Source organism: Littorina saxatilis, linkage group LG6, assembly GCF_037325665.1.
Source record: "Littorina saxatilis isolate snail1 linkage group LG6, US_GU_Lsax_2.0, whole genome shotgun sequence".
NCBI classification, from domain to species: Eukaryota; Metazoa; Mollusca; class Gastropoda; order Littorinimorpha; family Littorinidae; genus Littorina; species Littorina saxatilis.
The window spans coordinates 54,523,969-54,546,468 of record NC_090250.1 but is presented as its reverse complement, the minus strand read 5'-3'; the positions used below and the strand labels follow the sequence as shown (position 1 = coordinate 54,546,468).

At 42.2% G+C, this 22,500-nt stretch overlaps 1 protein-coding gene across 1 annotated transcript in view; it reads right to left on the bottom strand.

Annotated features, from left to right (window-relative positions):
• The window catches only part of LOC138969536 (glutamate receptor 3-like), a gene marked incomplete in the record, with an annotated part of 138,329 nt that overhangs the window by 52,222 nt on the left and 63,607 nt on the right, over window positions 1-22,500 (bottom strand). The window contains 2 exon segments of the mRNA XM_070342363.1: window positions 1,460-1,656; window positions 2,833-3,081. Of these exon segments, the coding sequence (XP_070198464.1) occupies window positions 1,460-1,656; window positions 2,833-3,081 (446 nt within the window).

Below are 22,500 nucleotides of genomic sequence, written 5' to 3'. Positions count from 1 at the left end.
TGTATTAGTGTGTGTTAGTGTGTGTGTGTGTGTGTGTGTGTGTGTGTGTGTGTTTATGTGATTGTTTATGTGATTGTGCGCGCGTGTGTGTGTGTGTGTGTGTGTGTTCATTTGATTGTGATTGTGTTTGTGTGTGTGTTCATCTGATTGTGATTGTGATTGTGTGTGTGTGTGTGTGTGTGTGTTTGTGTGTAAGAAATAGAGAGAGCGTGAGTGACAGACAGAGAGAAAGAGAGACAGACAGAACAAGTCGCGTAAGGCGAAAATACAATATTTAGTCAAGTAGCTGTCGAACTCACAGAATGAAACTGAACGCAACGCAACGCAGCAAGACCGTATACTCGTAGCATCGTCACTCCACCGCCCGTGGCAAAGGCAGTGCCCGTGGAATTGACAAGAAGAGCGGGGTATTCGTTGCGCTGAGAAGGATAGCACGCTTTTCTGTACCTCTCTTCGTTTTAACTTTCTGAGCGTGTTTTTAATCCAAACATATCATATCTATATATTTTTTGAATCAGGAACCGACAAGGAATAAGATGAAAGTGTTTTTAAATTGATTTCGAAAAAAACATTTGATAATAATTTTTATATATTTAATTTTCAGAGCTTGTTTTTAATCCGAATATAACATATTTATATGTTTTTGGAATCAGCAAATGATGGAGAATAAGATAAACGTAAATTTGGATCGTTTTATAAATTTTTTTTTTTTTTACAATTTTCAGATTTTTAATGACCAAAGTCATTAATTAATTTTTAAGCCACCAAGCTGAAATGCAATACCGAAGTCCGGGCTTCGTCGAAGATTCCTTGACCAAAATTTCAACCAATTTGGTTGAAAAATGAGGGCGTGACAGTGCCGCCTCAACTTTCACGAAAAGCCGGATATGACGCGACGTCATCAAAGACATTTATCAAACAAATGAAAAAAACGTTCGGGGATTTCATACCCAGGAACTCTCATGTCAAATTTCATAAAGATCGGTCCAGTAGTTTAGTCTGAATCGCTCTACACACACACACACACACACGCACACACGCACATACACCACGACCCTCGTTTCGATTCCCCCTCGATGTTAAAATATTTAGTCAAAACTTGACTAAATATAAAAAGACGGAGAGACAAAGACAGAGAGACAGACAGAGACATGGACAAAGAGATACAGAGAAGTGATGGTGGTGGTGATGTTGATGATACAAGTTTTATATCTCTCTATATCAATATGTGTGGCAGGGAAAGACAGAGACACACATAGAGACACACATAGAGACACACATAGAGACACACATAGAGACACACATAGAGACACACATAGAGACACACATAGAGACACACACAGAGACACACATAGAGACACACATAGAGACACACATAGAGACACACATAGAGACACACATATAGAGACACAGTCAGACAGAAGGAGAGTATCTGTGTGCACGTGCTCATCGTCCCTACCTGTCGCAGCACTTGCTGATAGGCGTGGTTGGAGGAAAGGTCGAGGACGATGCTCTTAAAGGGGAGGTTACTGCTGCCAAAGTCCAGGGCCCGTAACTCGTCATGCACGTTGGTCACGTCGAGGAAGCGGCTGACGAAGAACCAGTTGGAGCTGTCGTTGCCCAGGGCGCGGAATATCTGCTGCAGACGGAGCAACCCTGTGACAAACAGAGAGATGTTCATCCTCCGTGTTAATGAAGAGTTTTGTCAACTCACCGGGTATCAAAATCAAAAAACAATAATTCTAGGGTATTGGAACGTTTAATTAATGACAAAACAAAACGTTACACTTACAGTACGTCGACCCACTGGTCTTGGAAGTGGAGAGACAGATAAACACTTATGATTGAACATTGGATTTTCCTTATTTGAGCCATGTGACGTCAGAGGCCGACAAAACTTATTGAGGCGGCCAGCCGAGACTACAAAATAGTGCATGTTTGTGTGCGTTCTATCATAAAAACTAGCGCGGTCTTGGAGGAACACTGACTGTCTCTATCTGTGTAAAATGTCATATTTTGGTCAAAAATACAAATAACGTATATTGTGCTAAACACTGAGTCTCTTATTTGCCCCACACACTAAAGAAACAGCATGATATCATGATTTATGCAGCAATATTGTACACGATGTATTGACCAGACTTGCAACATCACTGCGCAGCCTCATGATGTTTTCTGCTACCAAATTGGGGTACCAATTGGCCAAACAAATAACTAACTAGAGTGGACAGGGTCCCTCATAGTAGTATTGTCTAATTAAATATGACAGAACCTTCCGGGTTCATGAATGCTTTTTTACTATGGCTTATGCTTAGCACCCGACACCCACCTTCACCTTTACCTGCATAACCATCATCATCATCATCATCATCATCATCATCATCATCATCATCATCATCATCATCATCATCATCATCATCATCATCATCATCATCATCATCATCATCATCATCCCTTCTCTCTCCTCCTCCTTCTCAACACAATCTCTAATCCAACACCTACCTTCATCAGAGTCATACAGGTAGTGGATGTGACGCCAGTTGAAGTGTTTGATCATGTCACACCTACCTTCATCAGAGTCATACAGGTAGTGGATGTGACGCCAGTTGAAGTGTTTGATCATGTCACACCTACCTTCATCAGAGTCATACAGGTAGTGGATGTGACGCCAGTTGAAGTGTTTGATCATGTCACACCTACCTTCATCAGAGTCATACAGGTGGTGGATGTGACGCCAGTTGAAGTGTTTGATCGTGTCACACCTACCTTCATCAGAGTCATACAGGTAGTGGATGTGACGCCAGTTGAAGTGTTTGATCATGTCACACCTACCTTCATCAGAGTCATACAGGTAGTGGATGTGACGCCAGTTGAAGTGTTTGATCATGTCCACGATGGCTGCCGTGATGTCGGGTCGTACGTGCAGCTCGTAGCTCATGACGTCACGGAGGCGCGGGGGGACGGGGGAGGGGGTGATAAAAGGCATGTGGAAGGTGGAGGTGAATGAACGAACGATGTCCGTCGTCATGACGTCCTTCTGGCCCAGTATGGCGAACACGCCGCTGGACATCTGTCTGCATACTGGACACAGAGAAATGAAACGTCTTTATGGTCAATGTGGTTAGTCACAGAGGGGCTCCAAACGTCTTTATGGTCAATGAGGTTAGTCACAGAGGGGCTCCAAACGTCTTTATGGTCAATGAGGTTAGTCACAGAGGGGCTCCAAACGTCTTTATGGTCAATGAGGTTAGTCACAGAGGAGCTCCAAACGTCTTTATGGTCAATGAGGTTAGTCACAGAGTGGCTCCAAACGTCTTTATGGTCAATGGGGTTAGTCACAGAGGGGCTCCAAACGTCTTTATGGTCAATGAGGTTAGTCACAGAGGGGCTCCAAACGTCTTTATGGTCAATGAGGTTAGTCACAGAGGGGCTCCAAACGTCTTTATGGTCAATGAGGTTAGTCACAGAGGGGCTCCAAACGTCTTTATGGTCAATGAGGTTAGTCACAGAGGGGCTCCAAACGTCTTTATGGTCAATGAGGTTAGTCACACAGGGGCTCCAAACAAACAGAAGATTGTGGCGGGACAAAGAGGTTAAAGAATGAACGATGTCTGTCCTCATGGTGTCCTTATGACCCAAGATGGCGAAGATGACGCTGGACATCTGTCTGCAGACGGAAAATAGACAGGCGTTCTCTCTTAGTGGTGAACTGCTAAAATAGGGGTAAACACCACAAAAAACAACTACAGAACCGTACACCATGGAACCGTACAATATGGAACTGTACACCATGGAACCGTACAATATGGAACCGTACACTATGGAACCGTACACTATAGAACCGAACACTATAGACCCGTAGACTAGGTCGAATTTAAAAGGATACCATTGATCTAAGCCTTTTGGACAAGGTTCGGGCGAATTTAGACTAATTTGAAGAAGTTGTGGAATCCACTGTACCGTAATTTAGACGCACAAGGCATGATTTGCTCGAAAAATGCACTACAATTATGCTAATTAATTAAATCAAAATGAGTGAATGAGTATCCCGGCGCTTCTTCTCTCCTGTGCTGAAGTTTAAAAAAAGTGCTGAGCCGGTTTACATCCCGTTGCGCCACCAGGGACCCAGCGGCCCTGGTAACTGACAATATCGAATCGAGTGGTCAAGGGAAATAACAATATTCCACACAAGAGTGCTCTTTCCGTTGATTTTTACCAACACTTTTGTTTTTTCAATGTGCTTGTTTTTGCAAAGTCACGCCAGTCTTGCTGCATGGTACCATCATTCGAAACCCTGAACTTCATCGCATAACTTTTAAAGCAATGTGATCGTTTTTCTTTCGATATGATCCCTTTGAACATGCCCCCACTACCCCCCCCCCCCCCCTCTTATGCCCCGCAACGTACTGGCAAACTTAAATAATACGTCATTAATTTAAGTTTGACGGTCATTAGTTGAAAAGTGTTTTGATTGATCCTCTCGGAATTACTTTTCCTTGCTGTCCTTTCAGGTTTGCCGATTTAATTTCAATTGAATCCAATACAACTTTACTAGACAAACAGAAATGTTTCTTTTGGTTCGTATATACAAATAACATCACATAATATCACACTCTCGAAACATATAACATTTCCACATCAATACACACATAACCCAAACCACATACATCAATACCCTCTCCCTCTCGCACATATCGACGTACATACTCTCATTTGTTCGTTATAATAATAAATACATTATGATTAGGGGCGGGGATATAGCTCAGTTGGTAGCGCGCTGGATTTGTATTCAGTTGGCCGCTGTCCGCGTGAGTTCGATCCCAGGTTCGGCGGAAATTTATTTCACAGAGTCAACTTTGTGTGCAGACTCTCTTCGGTGTCCGAACCTCCCCCCGTGTACACTACATTGGGTGTGCACGTTAAAGATCCCACGATTGACAAAAGGGTCTTTCCTGGCAAAATTGCTTAGGCAGAGTTAATAATTGTCTACCTATACCCGTGTGACTTGGAATAATAGGCCGTGAAAGGTACATATGCGCCGAAATGGCTGCAATCTACTGGCCGTATAAAATTTCATCTCACACGGCATCACTGCAGAGCGCCTAGAACTGTACCCACGGAATATGCGCGATATAAGACTCATTGATTGATTGATTGATGATTAATACCATTACTAGTCAAAAAGCCGCTGAACACTTTGTCAAGATAAGTGTTGTGTAATTAGTGTCTGTCTGTGGACTTCAAAGACCGCTGGGTCGATACATCTGTGAACGTAACGTTTTGTTTTGTCAATAATTAAACGTTCCAACAACATTACATTAAAAATAGGTTCAAAATAGGATATGAAAAGTATCCTTTAAAATCTAGGCATAAGATAGACTTGAAACACTTTTTTCTGTAAGATACAGTCAATAAAAACCTCATCGACCGAACACACATTTGAAAGCATAGAGTCTTAAGAATGACCTCTGAGATTGTCCTTGGCATCGCTTCCTTTCTTAACGTACAAGCAAACTTAGACGCTATTTTTTCTGGTTTTTTTTTCTGTACCGGACATTGATTGAAAAACTATCGATTGCTCGGTTCTCACCTATCTTTCTCATTATCTCAGGCTGTCTTTGTCTCCGTCTTACACAGTTGTAAAAATCGAAACCCACGAATGACCTTTCATTGTCTTTGAAAGTAAACGGTTAACCGATTCGCTTGTTCTCTTTCTTGCACTCTATTTCTTGTGGCATTGGCCGTCCGATTGATTTAGATTCTTTAACCGCGGAAGAAGAAGCGAGTTGAAGTGGGAGAGGGGTGTATGTGTGTGTGGGGGGGGGGGGGGGAGGGGGGGGAGCGGGGAGGGGGGGGGGTGCGGGGATGGGGGTTGTAGCGAAAACAGGTGGGCAGGGGGTAACTGAGGGGTTGGAACTGAGATCAGGTAAAATGTATGAATCTTTCATATACGTTTTGACCTAGGGACATTTTGCATCGGAAATCTTCCATAGTTAAGTCACTGGTGAAGTCATTTATACATTTAACAACAACAAACTTTATTCAACACAAAATCGAACCGGACACAATGGAGAGCAAATGGACAGAAGACGTCTTCGCGAGCATCAGATGTGGTATGGTATGTATCACCTTAACCCAGCGTATGAAGTTTCATCTCTGTTGACCGGCGAAGATCCAGCAAGGTGCGGTCAGCACGGTGGAGCTATTCATCTGATAACTTAACATTCAGCATGGTGTCCAGACAACTTCACAACATTCAGACAGCGATGGACAGAAAACTGGCGCGTCTCAATCCAAGTCCTACCACGACCATGTACACACGGGTAGTCGCTCTCCCAAGGCGGAAGGTAAGAAAAAGAAGAGAAAAAGACACTTCTGCGACAAGACATCCAGAAACACAATTCCTATGGAATCTTTCTCTATCACCGCTCCTGAAATAGGGAGGGGGTGGGGGTGGGGGTAAATTGTTCGTGCCGACAGCTGCGACGGAAGCAGTGTCGGTGGTAACAGAGGCCAATTGGACAGTCACCGTGCTCCACGTGCTGAGCCAGGGGAGACTGGCAAGCCGTGCAGCTGAGCTCATTACAGACCCGTGTCCCTTATACGTACACACACCCTCATAGACAGCTGAGCCCATTACAGACCCGTCTCCCTTATACGAACACACACCCTTATAGACAGCTGAGCTCATTACAGACCAGCCTCCCCCTTTACGTACATACACACCCTTATAGACAGCTGAGCTCATTACAGACCCGTCTCCCCTATACGTACACACACACCCTTATAGACAGCTGAGCTCATTACAGACCCGTCTCCCCTATACGTACACACACACCCTTATAGACAGCTGAGCTCATTACAGACCCGTCTCCCCTACACGTACACACACCGGCCCTTATAGACAGCTGAGCTCATTACAGACCCGTCTCCCCTATACGTACACACACACCCTTATAGACAGCTGAGCTCATTGCAGACCTGTCTCCCTTATACGTACACACACACAATTATAGACAGTTGAGCTCATTGCAGACCTGTCTCCCTTATATGTTCACACACACTTATAGACAGCTGAGCTCATTACAGACACGTCTCCCCTACACGTACACACACACCCTTATAGACAGCTGAGCTCATTATACAGACCCGTCTCCCCTACACGTACACACACACCCTTATAGACAGCTGAGCTCATTATACAGACCCGTCTCCCCCATACGTACACACACACACACTTATAGACAGCTGAGCTCATTACAGACACGTCTCCCCTACACGTACACACACACCCTTATAGACAGCTGAGCTCATTATACAGACCCGTCTCCCCTATACGTACACACACACCCTTATAGACAGCAGAGCTCAGTACAGACCCGTCTCCCCTATACGTACACACACACACTTATAGACAGCTGAGCTCATTGCAGACCTGTCTCCCTTATATGTTCACACACACTTATAGACAGCTGAGCTCATTATACAGACCCGTCTCCCCTACACGTACACACACACACTTATAGACAGCTGAGCTCATTGCAGACCTGTCTCCCTTATATGTTCACACACCCTTATAGACAGCTGAGCTCATTACAGACCCGTCTCCCCTATACGTACACACACACCCTTATAGACAGCAGAGCTCATTGCAGACCTGTCTCCCTTATACGTACACACACACCTTTATAGACAGCTGAGCTCATTGCAGACCTGTCTCCCTTATACGTACACACACACAATTATAGACAGTTGAGCTCATTGCAGACCTGTCTCCCTTATATGTTCACACACACTTATAGACAGCTGAGCTCATTGCAGACCTGTCTCCCTTATATGTTCACACACACTTATAGACAGCTGAGCTCATTGCAGACCTGTCTCCCTTATACGTACACACACACACTTATAGACAGCTGAGCTCATTGCAGACCTGTCTCCCTTATATGTTCACACACACTTATAGACAGCTGAGCTCATTGCAGACCTGTCTCCCTTATACGTACACACACACACTTATAGACAGCTGAGCTCATTGCAGACCTGTCTCCCTTATACGTACACACACACACAATTATAGACAGTTGAGCTCATTGCAGACCTGTCTCCCTTATACGTACACACACACACTTATAGACAGCTGAGCTCAGTACAGCACCGTTTTTATATTTAGTCAAGTTTTGACTAAATATTTTAACATCGAGGGGGAATCGAAACGAGGGTCGTGGTGTATGTGCGTGTGTCTGTGTGTGTGTCTGTGTGTGTGTCTGTGTGTGTGTGTAGAGCGATTCAGACAAAACTACTGGACCGATCTTTATGAAATTTGACATGAGAGTTCCTGGGTATGAAATCCCCGAACGTTTTTTTCATTTTTTTGATAAATGTCTTTGATGACGTCATATCCGGCTTTTCGTGAAAGTTGAGGCGGCACTGTCACGCCCTCATTTTTCAACCAAATTGGTTCAAATTTTGGTCAAGTAATCTTCGACGAAGCCCGGGGTTCGGTATTGCATTTCAGCTTGGTGGCTTAAAAATTAATTAATGACTTTGGTCATTAAAAATCGGAAAATTGTAAAAAAAAATAAAAATTTATAAAACGATCCAAATTTACGTTTATCTTATTCTCCATCATTTGCTGATTCCAAAAACATATAAATATGTTATATTCGGATTAAAAACAAGCTCTGAAAATTAAATATATAAAAATTATTATCAAAATTAAATTGTCGAAATCAATTTAAAAACCCTTTCATCTTATTCCTTGTCGGTTCCTGATTCCAAAAACATATAGATATGATATGTTTGGATTAAAAACACGCTCAGAAAGTTAAAACAAAGAGAGGTACAGAAAAGCGTGCTATCCTTCTTAGCGCAACTACTACCCCGCTCTTCTTGTCAATTTCACTGCCTTTGCCATGAGCGGTGGCCTGACGATGCTACGAGTAAAATGGCATTGCGTTTCATTCTGTGAGTTCGACAGCTACTTGACTAAATATTGTATTTTCGCCTTACGCGACTTGTTATATTTAGTCAAGTTTTGACTAAATATTTTAACATCGAGGGGGAATCGAAACGAGGGTATGGTGTATGTGCGTGTGTCTGTGTGTGTGTCTGTGTGTGTGTCTGTGTGTGTGTGTAGAGCGATTCAGACTAAACTACTGGACCGATCTTTATGAAATTTGACATGAGAGTTCCTGGGTATGAAATCCCCGAACGTTTTTTTCATTTTTTTGATAAATGTCTTTGATGACGTCATATCCGGCTTTTCGTGAAAGTTGAGGCGGCACTGTCACGCCCTCATTTTTCAACCAAATTGGTTCAAATTTTGGTCAAGTAATCTTCGACGAAGCCCGGGGTTCGGTATTGCATTTCAGCTTGGTGGCTTAAAAATTAATTTATGACTTTGGTCATTAAAAATCGGAAAATTGTAAAAAAAAAAAAAAATTTATAAAACGATCCAAATTTACGTTTATCTTATTCTCCATCATTTGCTGATTCCAAAAACATATAAATATGTTATATTCGGATTAAAAACAAGCTCTGAAAATTAAATATATAAAAATTATTATCAAAATTTTTTTTTCGAAATCAATTTAAAAACACTTTCATCTTATTCCTTGTCGGTTCCTGATTCCAAAAACATATAGATATGATATGTTTGGATTAAAAACACGCTCAGAAAGTTAAAACAAAGAGAGGTACAGAAAAGCGTGCTATCCTTCTTAGCGCAACTACTACCCCGCTCTTCTTGTCAATTTCACTGCCTTTGCCATGAGCGGTGGACTGACGATGCTACGAGTATACGGTCTTGCTGAAAAAGGGCAGCTACTTGACTAAATATTGTATTTTCGCCTTACGCGACTTGTTATATTTAGTCAAGTTTTGACTAAATATTTTAACATCGAGGGGGAATCGAAACGAGGGTATGGTGTATGTGTGTCTGTGTGTGTGTGTGTAGAGCGATTCAGACTAAACTACTGGACCGATCTTTATGAAATTTGACATGAGAGTTCCTGGGTATGAAATCCCCGAACGTTTTTTTCATTTTTTTGATAAATGTCTTTGATGACGTCATATCCGGCTTTTCGTGAAAGTTGAGGCGGCACTGTCACGCCCTCATTTTTCAACCAAATTGGTTGAAATTTTCGTCAAGTACTCTTCGACGAAGCCCGGGGTTCGGTATTGCATTTCAGCTTGGTGGCTTAAAAATTAATTAATGACTTTGGTCATTAAAAATCTGAAAATTGTAAAAAAAAATAAAAATTTATAAAACGATCCAAATTTACGTTTATCTTATTCTCCATCACTTGCCGATTCCAAAAACATATAAATATGTTATATTCGGATTAAAAACAAGCTCTGAAAATTAAATATATAAAAATTATTATCAAATTTTTTTCCCCGAAATCAATTTAAAAACACTTTCATCTTATTCCTTGTCGGTTCCTGATTCCAAAAATATATAGATATGATATGTTTGGATTAAAAACACGCTCAGAAAGTTAAAACGAAGAGAGGTACAGAAAAGCGTGCTATCCTTCTCAGCGCAACGAATACCCCGCTCTTCTTGTCCATTCCACGTGCACTGCCTTTGCCACGGGCGGTGGAGTGACGATGCTACGAGTATACGGTCTTGCTGCGTTGCGTTGCGTTCAGTTTCATTCTGTGAGTTCGACAGCTACTTGACTAAATATTGTATTTTCGCCTTACGCGACTTGTTCTATTGATACGCACAAGCACCCGGCTTCTTGTGAATGTCTGCGCACCCAATACAAAGAAAAGTTAAGAAGGCTACAAGTCACTGTCAGTGTGTTAAGTCCCTTATAGTTTGAAGTGTGATTTGATGTGTCATTAATGTCCACAGATCTTTGTGTTACAACCACGCTAAGTTAATCAAATAATCGGATTAAATCCCTGCTCACCACGAAGAAAGGATCTCAAGAATCAGTATCCTGGAGTTTCAGGCATGTTCTGTCTTGAGCGGTTCTACCCTTCTCCTTGTCCACACCCCCACCTCCCCTTCCTCGGCACGTGCGTCATTTGACACCATTATTTGTACACAGATTTCATGTAGTTAAAGGCACACTGCTTCCTGTGCAAATGATTCGTCTCACCAATTGAGATCTGGTAAGGCTTGAGCATGGGACAGTACCTTACCGAAGACGCAACCAAAAGACTAGTCTGTTCCGGCATACTCTCTAGATTAGACTACTGTAATTCACTGCTCGCTGAAAGTCCCAAATCTGTCACCAAGCCCCTGCAACTAGTCCAGAACGCTGCCGCTAGACTCGTGTTTCGAACACCTATGAAACAAAGCGTCACGCCTCTACTCAAACAGCTACATTGGCTTCCAGTGGAACAAAGAATTAAATACAAGATCTGCTGCATTTTCTATCAAATTGCCGCGGGCACGGCTCCACAGTACCTGTCCGATCTCGTGCAGAAAAACAATCCTGAAAGGGTTGTCCGTTCTGCCTCCCAAAATAAATTTGTCAAAGCTCCTAAGTATCAGAGGGACGATCATGGTGGCCGCTGTCTTTCAGTCGCAGCTGATCATATCTGGAACAAACTCCCCTTGTCTCTACGTCTCAGTCCATCTCTGCCTTCTTTCAAAGCAAATCTCAAGACTCACCTCTTCAGAGAAGCATTCTATGATGATGTAGTTGTCGCGACCCTGTAAATGTGCACTTTCGGATGAACAATGTTTACTCTGTGTGTGTGTGTGTGTGTGTGTGTGTGTGTGTGTGTGTGTGTGTGTGTGTGTGTGTGTGTGTGTGTGTGTGGACATGTGTGGGTGTGTGTGTATGTGTGCATCATAATTGTTGTGTATACTGAGAGTTCGTTCCTGTAAGAGCCTCTGGATTTTTGTAACATTTATGTTTTGTTTTTGGTTTTCGTTGTAAAGTGTTTATGATTGTGTTCTATTCCGTCAATGGCGTCATTCTGGTAATGATGTTGTTATTGCTTTTGTAAAGCGCTTTGTGTGTTCGAAAGCGCTATAGAAATCACCATTATTATTATTATTATTATCCCTCCACTTGGGACGAGGCTATCCCTCCACTTGGGACGAGGCTATCCCTCCACTTGGGACGAGGCTATCCCTCCACTTGGGACGAGGCTATCCCTCCACTTGGGACGAGGCTATCTCTCTCCACTTGGGACGAGGCTATCCCTCCACTTGGGACGAGGCTATCCCTCCACTTGGGATGAGGCTATCCCTCCACTTGGGACGAGGCTATCCCTCCACTTGGGACGAGGCTATCCCTCCACTTGGGACGAGGCTATCCCTCCACTTGGGACGAGGCTATCCCTCCACTTGGACGCATGCCGCAAATCAACGGCCTCACTGCTTGCTGAACAGAGCGGGAAATGTATGAATTTCTTTTCTTTTCCGAAACTAAATATTTTTCAACAATCGATTTTGATCCCTTGAGCAGGGAAATAGAAGTACGGAAAAGCAATGCGAATAACAGCGAAGAAACACAGTTTTTATTCTTCGGTTCTTTTCGCTTTACCTCATTTGTTACCCCCCCCCTCACCCCAAACAATAGACTAATAACACCAACAACAAGAACAACAAATACGCAGAACAAAAAACACAAAAACACAAAAAATTATCTTTTTGCTGACAAATTAGAGACGGCTGCCATGTTTAGAGTGCTGGCTTAAGTCCAAGTTGTTGTTGTGTCCTCTCGTCTGTCCAGCTAAAACTCACTGCTGTAATGGCGAGGCACACTTCACGGGTGGGGTAGACGTGTTTTAAAGGGCATCAAGACTCAGCTTTAGCCACATATGCAGCGTTGAACTTTCACAAAATGCAATTAGGACTGAGAGAGGGATGATAGGACATCCTTGTTCAAATATGCATGGCATGCTCTTAAGAGCATGCACGCGTCGTAGCAAGTTTGAGGATTTATTTCCGAACGGATGGAAACCATTTCTTAAGAAGACTTTTTAATGTTGCTATAAAGCCTTAAGCCCCTGTCTTGGTGCGTTGCACACTTTAGAATCCGATGGTCTCAGGCTGATATATATTTGTGGAGAAAGATCCTTCGATAGAGAACCCTTTCACGTTTTTTTTTCGCGCAAAAACGTGTGACATGTGAAACTACTCAACCACCGTTGATGCCCATGAAACACACACACACACACACACACACACACACCACACACACATACACCACACACACCACACACACACACCACACACACACACCAATAATCTTGTGTAGTTATCCTGAATTAAAAAAGTAAAAAATGAAAAACAGCGCTAAACTGAGCTATTTCTTTGCTTTCTATTGATTTTGTCATTACTATTTGTTGTCCGTCCACCGCAAAGACCGAGCCGTACCGGGTTATGTTTTGTTTCGTCTATAACTAAACGTTCCATCAACTAATCTGTCTTTATGTTGGTGCTTGATTTGAATCCAGTTGTAATCGTGACATATGATGACAGACCTTGTGAGTGTTATTATTACAAATTAATGAGGTCTGTTCACTTTACAATCTGCAGAGAAAGGCTAGAAACTTCACGATGTATCGTGAGATCGTCTGATTGAGTAGAAACCCCCAGAATCGTAGCTCTTGACAGGCAGGCAGCTGTAAGAAGAAGAAGGAGAAGAAAACCTGTCTTCCGACATGAATGATTTTGACATGTAATGCTAAACTCAACAAATTTTGATTTAAAACAGGAATGTCAATGGACGACACCCTCCATTCCGATTTTCTGTCAAGACAGGGAGCTAGTCTTTCCTGTAGCACTATCGCTGCGTGTTTCTAGAAGTCGTTTACGAAATGTTCGGAGAAAAGAGAGAAAGGGAAAAATACCCGGCACAATGGTGGAGGCGTTGTCTTCCTCCATTAGCATTGACATCTGCCTCCTCACAATGCACCATCGATCCTATCCGTTTTAACGCTCGCGTGCAGATGTCGTCTGCGTTATCTCCATTCTGACCCCTCAGAGTCATTTCCCTTTGTTGTCGCCTCGTATTTACCTGGCTATGGCGTCGAGAGAAGGTTGAAAGATTCCGGAGAAGCTGCTTCTCGGAAGCGCGGCTTGTTTTATCATACCTCAGCACGCACATGTTAAATCCGATATTCGTGGGTGACAGGGTGTTGCGTGAACGTCAGTGGGCTTTGTCCCTTTCCCTTCCCAAGACGTAAGGTAACATCAGAGTCGTTCAGTTAGTGCTGGGCTACCAGGAAGAAGGGATTAGAAGAACCTTCGTCTTTGGCAGATAATTATTTTGAGGCTGAAGAATTCAGATCAGTTGTCAGAATCTGGTCATTGACACACAGGCGTTAAAACGACCAACTCCGTGAATTTTGGTTGGTTACTTCTAGCCATTCTTCGTGCAAAAGGTCAAACGAAAAGCACTGCTTGCGTTTTACCGAGATAAAGTACAAACATGGAAAGTTGACAATATTCATTGCTTACAAATCGATAAACACAGTGGCACTGAGGATGCAGAAGAAAAACGTGTTTTAAAAAATAATAGAAATACATTTATTAAACATTGACTTTTTTATTTAGCCATTTAAAGTTAGTTTTGTGAATCATCCTTGTGGGGTGTTTATTGAGAAAATTAGACGTAGGTGACAAATTTAACAATGAATTGGTGAAAGACCTTTCCTTGTAAGTCACCACGAATCATTGTGACAAGGACTAGCGCCAGATATCATTGTGACAAGGACTAGCGCCAGATAGCCTACATCAATCACGGCTCCGCTAGAAGCACAATCAATAATCCCAGAAAAAAATAATTGTAAAAATTTCAATTACCTTTTGTATTACAGTTTTGTTTAGCATTTTGGAACGAGAAAACATCTGCAACTTTGAGTTCTACATTCCCGCTTTTATTTGTGATGATCAGTTTCTTCCTCTAGCCTCACATAACGTTTGTGTCCGCATTTTCCCCAACCCCACTAAAACTAGATTTACCTGACCCCATGTTTTGACGATTTTTGTGACGGAGAAATAGAGTGATCTTTTCTTGTCGTGGTCCAAGCTATTCTTTGACTGTCCTTCCACTTCAAAGACAACTAGGTCAAGCTGAATGTTTTGTTTTGTCAGAGATTAAACGTTCCATCAAGTAATCCTTGATTTTTGCTCCTGTCCAACCCTTCTTTTACATGGACACAAGTCGGCGCTCAATTCACTACGCGTGGAATAAAGGAAGCTCGCGCGACTGGATCAGGCAATGGGATAATAATCTGAAATAAATGTAATTCGTGTTGCACGTAGACATATGCAGCTTCCGCTCTCCGATTAATTTATTCCTGAAAGAAAATGAGCGTTCTGCGTATAATGAAGAAACCCCCCAGAAAAAAAGCAAAGCAAAATAAAAATAAATACATCAACCATCTTTTCTACCGGAACAGACAACTAAGCTTGTGACGAACAGGAGGCTAACAAAAACAACAATTGACACTTTTCCCAAGCTTGCCAGAAACGCCTACGATAGCGTTTGCACACAATCAACCCCACAACCCTGCCTTATTCAAACAGCGCCTCAGCCAGAAAGGAGAAAAACATGATGTCAAACATGGAAACGATACAGATGGGACTCTTTCTTTTTATATCGTCCAAGGGAACGGATCTCTCCACGTCCGCGCGTCACTTGAAGTGAGGGGTCGAGTGGCTGGCAGAGACAAGCAGGCAGGGGAGAGAACCTGGAGATGACGTTTCTCACAGCGGCGTCCATAGAAAAGGGCAATGGAGTGTCACAGCCACTTGCTCCCTTGCCACTTGAATTTGGTGGAGGGGGGGGGAGAGAGAGAGAGAGAGCAAGCAAGAGAGAGAGAAAGAGAGAGAGAGAGAGAGAGAGAGGGACAGAGAGAGGGAGAAGAGAGAGAGGAGGAGAGAGAAAGCGGGAGAGAGGGAGAGAGAGAGAGAGAAAAAAAAAGAGAGAGTGACAGTGAGAGAGAGGAAAAAAAAGAGAGAGAGGGAGAGATAGGGAGACAGAGACACAGATAGAGATAGAGACAGACAGAGAGATTAAGAGCATCCGGGAAAGGCAATCGGATATTCAAGCCCCATTTGCTGCCTTGCCACTTGAGTTTGAAAAAGGAGCAGGGAGAATGAATAAGAAGAGGAAGGGCGAAAATGTTAGAGAGGGTAAGAGGGAGAGATAGAGCCTAGAGAAGGGGGTGGGGGTGGGTAGGGGGAGAGTGGAGAGAGGACGAGAGACAGAGAGGAAGAGAGAATGAAAGTGAGAGATGCTGAACAAGAGAGAAAGAGAGAACATGAGAGAAAGAGACAGAGAAGAGACGGCCAGACAGAAAGAGAAAGACAGAGACACAGAGATATAGGCCTACTTACGATCAGACAAAATGGTGTTCCATGAAAATAGCAGCAACAGAACCACCCCGCTGCACCTACAACATTATACTCCATCAAAATGCTTTGTCGAATGCTCAGACGTCATGAATGAAGTACGGATAACAGCCGATCAGACTATTACTTTTGGGTTTCAGTATTGGAAAGGTTTCCCATAAACTGCACATCTCTCAGAGCCAAAGGGACATTGATTCCACCATTCCTCTTGAGAGAAAGGGTTGGCTGCAACCTGCTGCAACCTGCTGCAACCTGCTGCCGTAAGTCAAACACACAAAGCCATAAAGCACGAGAGAGAGAGAGAGAGAGAGAGAGAGAGAGAGAGAGAGAGAGAGAGAGAGAGAGAAGAGAGAGAGATAAGAGAGAGAGAGAAAGAGAGAGAGAGAGAGAGAGAGAAAGAGAGAGAAAGAGAGAGAGAAGATTAAATCAAATTAAATCAAATCAAAGAGAAAGAGCGAGAGAAAAAGAGAAATGTAGAAAGAGAGATAGACACACACACAGAGCGAGAGAGAGAGAAAGAGAGGGAGAGAGAGAGAGAGAGAGAGAGAGAGAGAGAGAGAGAGAGAGAGCGAGAGAGAGAGAGAGCGAGCAAGAGAGAGAGCGAGCAAGAGAGACAGAGAGAGACAGAGAGACAGAGAGAGAGACAGAGAGAGAGAGAGACAGAGAGAGAGAGAGAGAGAGAGAGAGAGAGAGAGAGAGAGAGAGAGAGAGAGAGAGAGAGAGAGGGGGGAGAGGGAGAGACTGAGAGAATGAAGATTCAGTAGTCTTTTTTTTTTTCAAAACCATCCAAAGTTGGAGAGAAGAGACAAGAGGGAACATAGAGTCCCCGGTGTGTTACTCACCAGTTTGCAACATTGACTATTTTGACATTTACGTTGAGTGTGGTTCGTATCCCCACGTCAATAACACGACTTGTATCCAAATCATTTGATACAAAAGTGTCTTATTTTTATTCGCGAAATGATTTCTGCAGATCTTTAGAACACATTCTAAACTCATCCAAACTTAATCACACGAAGCTACCTTTGCGACAGCTGAGGTCTGCAGCAAAATAGGCCAACACAGAAATGTGCTAAATTTAAGAAGAATGTCCCACATTGTATGCAGCTGGTGCAAGGTACCAACATGTGCAGACGGAGAGAATCGTTGCAGTGTGTTGAAAGTAAACCAATAGCGTGTTGAAAAGCGATGGATTTTTATTTTGAAATTCGATTCATTTTGTTTCCCCGAAAGCGGCGTATGGCTGCCTAAATGGTGGAGTTAAAACGGCCATACACCTAAAAACCCACTCGTGTGAAATAAACACGAGTGTACGTGGGAGTTTCAGCCAATGAAGAAGAAGATTTATTTTGTAAACTTTATGTTCATCTTCAAGGGACATAACTACGTGGAAGACTGGTGACGGAGAGAGTTGCCTGGGGGTTCTGTTCTTGAACATTGCGTAAAGGCCATAACTGCAAGGGGTAACAATTACAACACGCAGACAGTATGAAGAAACTCAGTTTATGTGAAAAGAATAAAACTCTCTGAGTTTGAAAAAAACTTGTATACAGATACGTATATTCCTGCAGAGTGTTAAGATATTAGCAATACATGCACTTCAATGCAGCTATAAGCGAGTGGACAAAATGTGTCCAAGTAAGCCAAAGTCATATGTGTGTGTGTGTTCAACGCAGACACAAATAACCCAACACAGAGCACAACAAAGGTCACAGAAAAACACGCACACAAATCAACAACACATAAAGGAACAATTACAACAAAACAAAACAAAACAAAATAAAACAAATCAAAACAAAACAAAACAAAACAAAACAAAACAAAAAACAAAATAAAATAAAAACAAAACTAAACACAAAACAATACAAAACCAAGCAAAGCAAAGCATCATACATTTAGTGCGCTTACTTCATTTTGTGTATCAAAGCAAAGCATCATACATTTAGTGCGCTTACTTCATTTTGTGTATCAAAGCATCATACATTTAGTGCGCTTACTTCATTTTGTGTATCAAAGCAAAGCATCATACATTTAGTGCGCTTACTTCATTTTGTGTATCAAAGCAAAGCATCATACATTTAGTGCGCTTACTTCATTTTGTGTATCAAAGCAAAGCATCATACATTTAGTGCGCTTACTTCATTTTGTGTATCAAAGCAAAGCATCATACATTTAGTGCGCTTACTTCATTTTGTGTATCAAAGCAAAGCATCATACATTTAGTGCGCTTACTTCATTTTGTGTATCAAAGCATCATACATTTAGTGCGCTTACTTCATTTTGTGTATCAAAGCAAAGCAAAGAAAAGAAAAACACACACAAATCTGTCACTGTCCCTGACCCTGATTCTCAAACGTGCTGTAAACACGATCCCAAGGGATTCGCCTTTCATAGAGCCGCCATTTTGTGCCCATCTCCTAATGCAATAAATCAAAACTAGAAAGAAAATAAACCAAAATATATGTGAGGCCGTGGACCCCTTGAGAGAACTGTGTTCAAAAGACTGTTTCTGTTTTTGTGGAAGCATAAACTCCCATTGCATGACTACCCCCCCCCCCTCTTCCGACCCCAACCCCCTCTTCATACACACAATGAAATGTGTGTTTACTGGTGCGAGTTCATTCGTTTCTGTGCAAATCAATTTCGGTTCCTATCTGATGAAGCACTTGTACTTGTTTTCACTGAACTCTGTATTTCTAGATTCAGAAGTGTATTGTAAACACAGCACATGGGTTTGTTCCGACCCCTTTCCCCTTTCCGTAACAAGCATAAAAGATTAAGGGAAAACACCCCACTAATAAGAGGTTTCAACCATTTGTATTTTCACGGGTCAGCTCAAAGGATGTTTTGCAGAATGGTCTCCATACAACCGCGTCTACCCCTAAAATGGTTTTACAAAAGCTTCTTTTGTCCTTAAGATCAGCCCGTTCTCTAAATCGCAAACTCTTGTCAAACATCCCATGGCTGAATATCTAAAGAAGTTCTTGTTTATTGATCTTTTCGCGTTACCGTGCATGGACAAACGGGTTTTAACGACTGAGCAACTGCAGTATCCAATCTATTAATCTGTTTTGAACCCTATTGTTCTTTAAGGCACTATGCGACTTCTTTCTCTCGTTCTCACCTCTTAACACACCTACTCACGCACGCACGCACGCACGCACGCACACACGCACACACACACACACACACAAACACACATCCACACAGACACAGACACACACATACACAGACACACAGACACAGACACACAGATACAGACAGACACAGACACACTCACACACACAGACACACACACACACACACACACACATGCGTAACCACTCTTCCACGAAATCTCCAGAGAGGATTGTGTTCGGCCAAGCCTTCTCCATTGTCCGTGCCATCACCCGCTCGGGGTATGTGTGGGATACGTCTCCGGGGAGAAGACAACTTTATATTTAGGGGGGGGGGGGGGGGGGCAGGAGAATAGAGGGGAAAGGAAGAGAAAAACGAGTGAAAGAGGAGGAAGGGAGAGGGGGGGGGAGGGGGGGGGGGGGAGGGGCCAACCGGAGCCGATTGTGAAGTGAGCTTCTCACTCAATTCCATTCAACTGATCCAAAGACAGCTACCAAAATGACTCGCTTGACATCCACAGCGGAGACTGTCTGGTACCGAAATTGACTGTCTGCAATGAGCTGTTCTGCGAAGTGAACAAACGTTCTTTGTTCGTTTTATTGTTGTGGTACGGGAAATTCGTTTATTTTGTAGGGAGGATCTGTAATGTTGACGGACATTCAATGCTGAACACGACCAACTGAAGTCCATATTTATATTTTTGTTTTATCTTCACTTTTTCGGATTGTTTTTATTTTGCCAACCTGTGCTGTCAACTGCAAAGGGCATTGGAATAACACTATGTCTCATTTTGAAAGACAGTTTTGTTGCCTTGATAAAAACGATTGACCATAAAACTGGATAGAATTGGATAACGAAGCTGCGCGTGCAATTATTTATGTTGGGCTTCTGCAATAAAAGTATTTTTGTACAATGGGAATACCGAAAAAAGTACTCAAGCAGCGTATGCAGGAGTAAACTTCACTGTTATACGATCTGATGTTTTTGGCAGCTTGAGTCCAATTCCAAAATTGAAAGTATTTCATCAACTGCTGTAAACGCACCTGCGTTCAGTTGACTAACGCATCATACGCTATTGACAATTCAGTCTAAAAAGGGCGCAAAAGAATTTCCTTCACCGATTTAAAGGGCGTATCAAGATGACCGCCATTGCGTCACATAAGGCACAGTTTACATCGTAGCGCCATTCAGCGACATGATCCAGTGAAAATGCAAACCTTTTTTGTTTTTGTTAGTATTTTTATTTTTATTTTTTTTAATGTTATTCTTCTTTCATAGTGTTGATGTTGGAACGAAGTCAATCCATCTGTGTCGGCTTTTTGTGTGCCCTACATTGACGTTGACGAGGAAATGGATTTATAAACCTACATGAGAAACTTGGGAACTCCTCTCGGCAAGGTCTGTGTTGCCCCACATTCCAAACTCATCCAAACTTATCGCGCTAATGGAAACCCTAAACTGTCCTCGCGGCCCAAATTGTGGTGCCAAAAACGTCGATGGATTTTATCTCAGCACATTAAAGTTGTATGACTTCCTCATCACTCATAATTCCATCCCCAGGGAAGCTGACGAAAAAAAAAAAAAGAGGATCGGGTTTGCTGAAGGGTAAGGCCAAAAAAAAATAAATAGGTGTGGTTAAGGTAACATAGCCAAAAAAAATAGGGTAGGAAGGTAGGCAATCACTTTTTTTTAAAACTTTTTTTTCTAATGTGTACAAATTAAACCTACTTGACAGGGAAATAAGTGTGCGACTCGAGCGCTTTCGCTTACATTGCGTTTTCTGCACTGGTTTTTGTTTTGTTTTTTTGTTTTGACAAATGTAAAAAAAAAGTTATAGGGTCGGCCCCTAAAAAAAGGGTAGGTCGGGTTACCGTAACCACACCTATTTTTTTTTTTAGGCCTAAAGGGACGCAGGGTCAAGATGGAAGAGCTAATTCCAGAATGGTGGCACTTGCCTTAAAAAAAACACACAAAAACAAGTGGCTGGTTACATATAAAAAACATCTGGATTTTTTCGTTATCTCTAAAATGTGTACCCTTACATAACCCGTATATTGACTTTCTGAAATTTGCCTCATTAAATAAGCCGTAAACGCACAGTGTCGTTTTTGTATCATTCTTAAAGCTGATTCATTACGACGGTAGGTTTTATGGGAATGATCGGCAACAATAACAAATGGAAGGGCTGGTGTTTCACATTTTGTTTTGGAATCGCAACGTTATTCTAAAAGCAAAATAGGAATCTATGGCCCATTCTTTTCAACATGAAACATGTTTGCATTGAATTGCAGAAAAAAAACAAATACATCTACGACGGATGTGTTGATAGGAAACACTCTTACAGTGGATCTGTGATGACAAAACACGCTGATGCGGATTAGTGAACAGATAAAGGGATTTGGGACAAGTTCGTCGGGAGAATATTTTTTGTCGTTTTCTGTCAAGTGAAAACAATCTATTCGCATTGTGGTCTGCATTATTTAACTTTATCATAAGGAAATACAGAAAGAGAACGTGGGAAAAGAAGACACAATCAATAGAAAAGCCAAAGCAAGCAAGAAAGCAATTAAGCTACCGAGCTCGGGAACTGGAAAATAAATAGATTAAGACAGAAAATAAAAGCAAAAAAGACAGTAGATAAAGGAAGACAGAGAGAAAGAAGGAAAGAAAGAAAGACAGAAATTATGAAAGAAGATAAGAAAGCAAGCAAGAAAGAAAATAATACAGACAATGAAAGCAAGCAAGCGAAAAAGAAAGACAAAGAAAGACAGAAAGAAATTACAATCAATTTTATAAAAAAATGAGGGTGTGACAGTGCCGCCTCAACTTTTACAAAAAGCCGAATATGACGTCATCAAAGACATTTATCGAAAAAATGAAGAAAATGGCAGAGGATATCGTACCCAGGAACTCTCATGTAAAATTTCATAAAGATCGGTCCAGTAGTTTACTCTGAATCGCTCTCCACACACACAAAACACACACACACACACACACACACACACACACACACACACACACACACACACACACACACACACACAAAC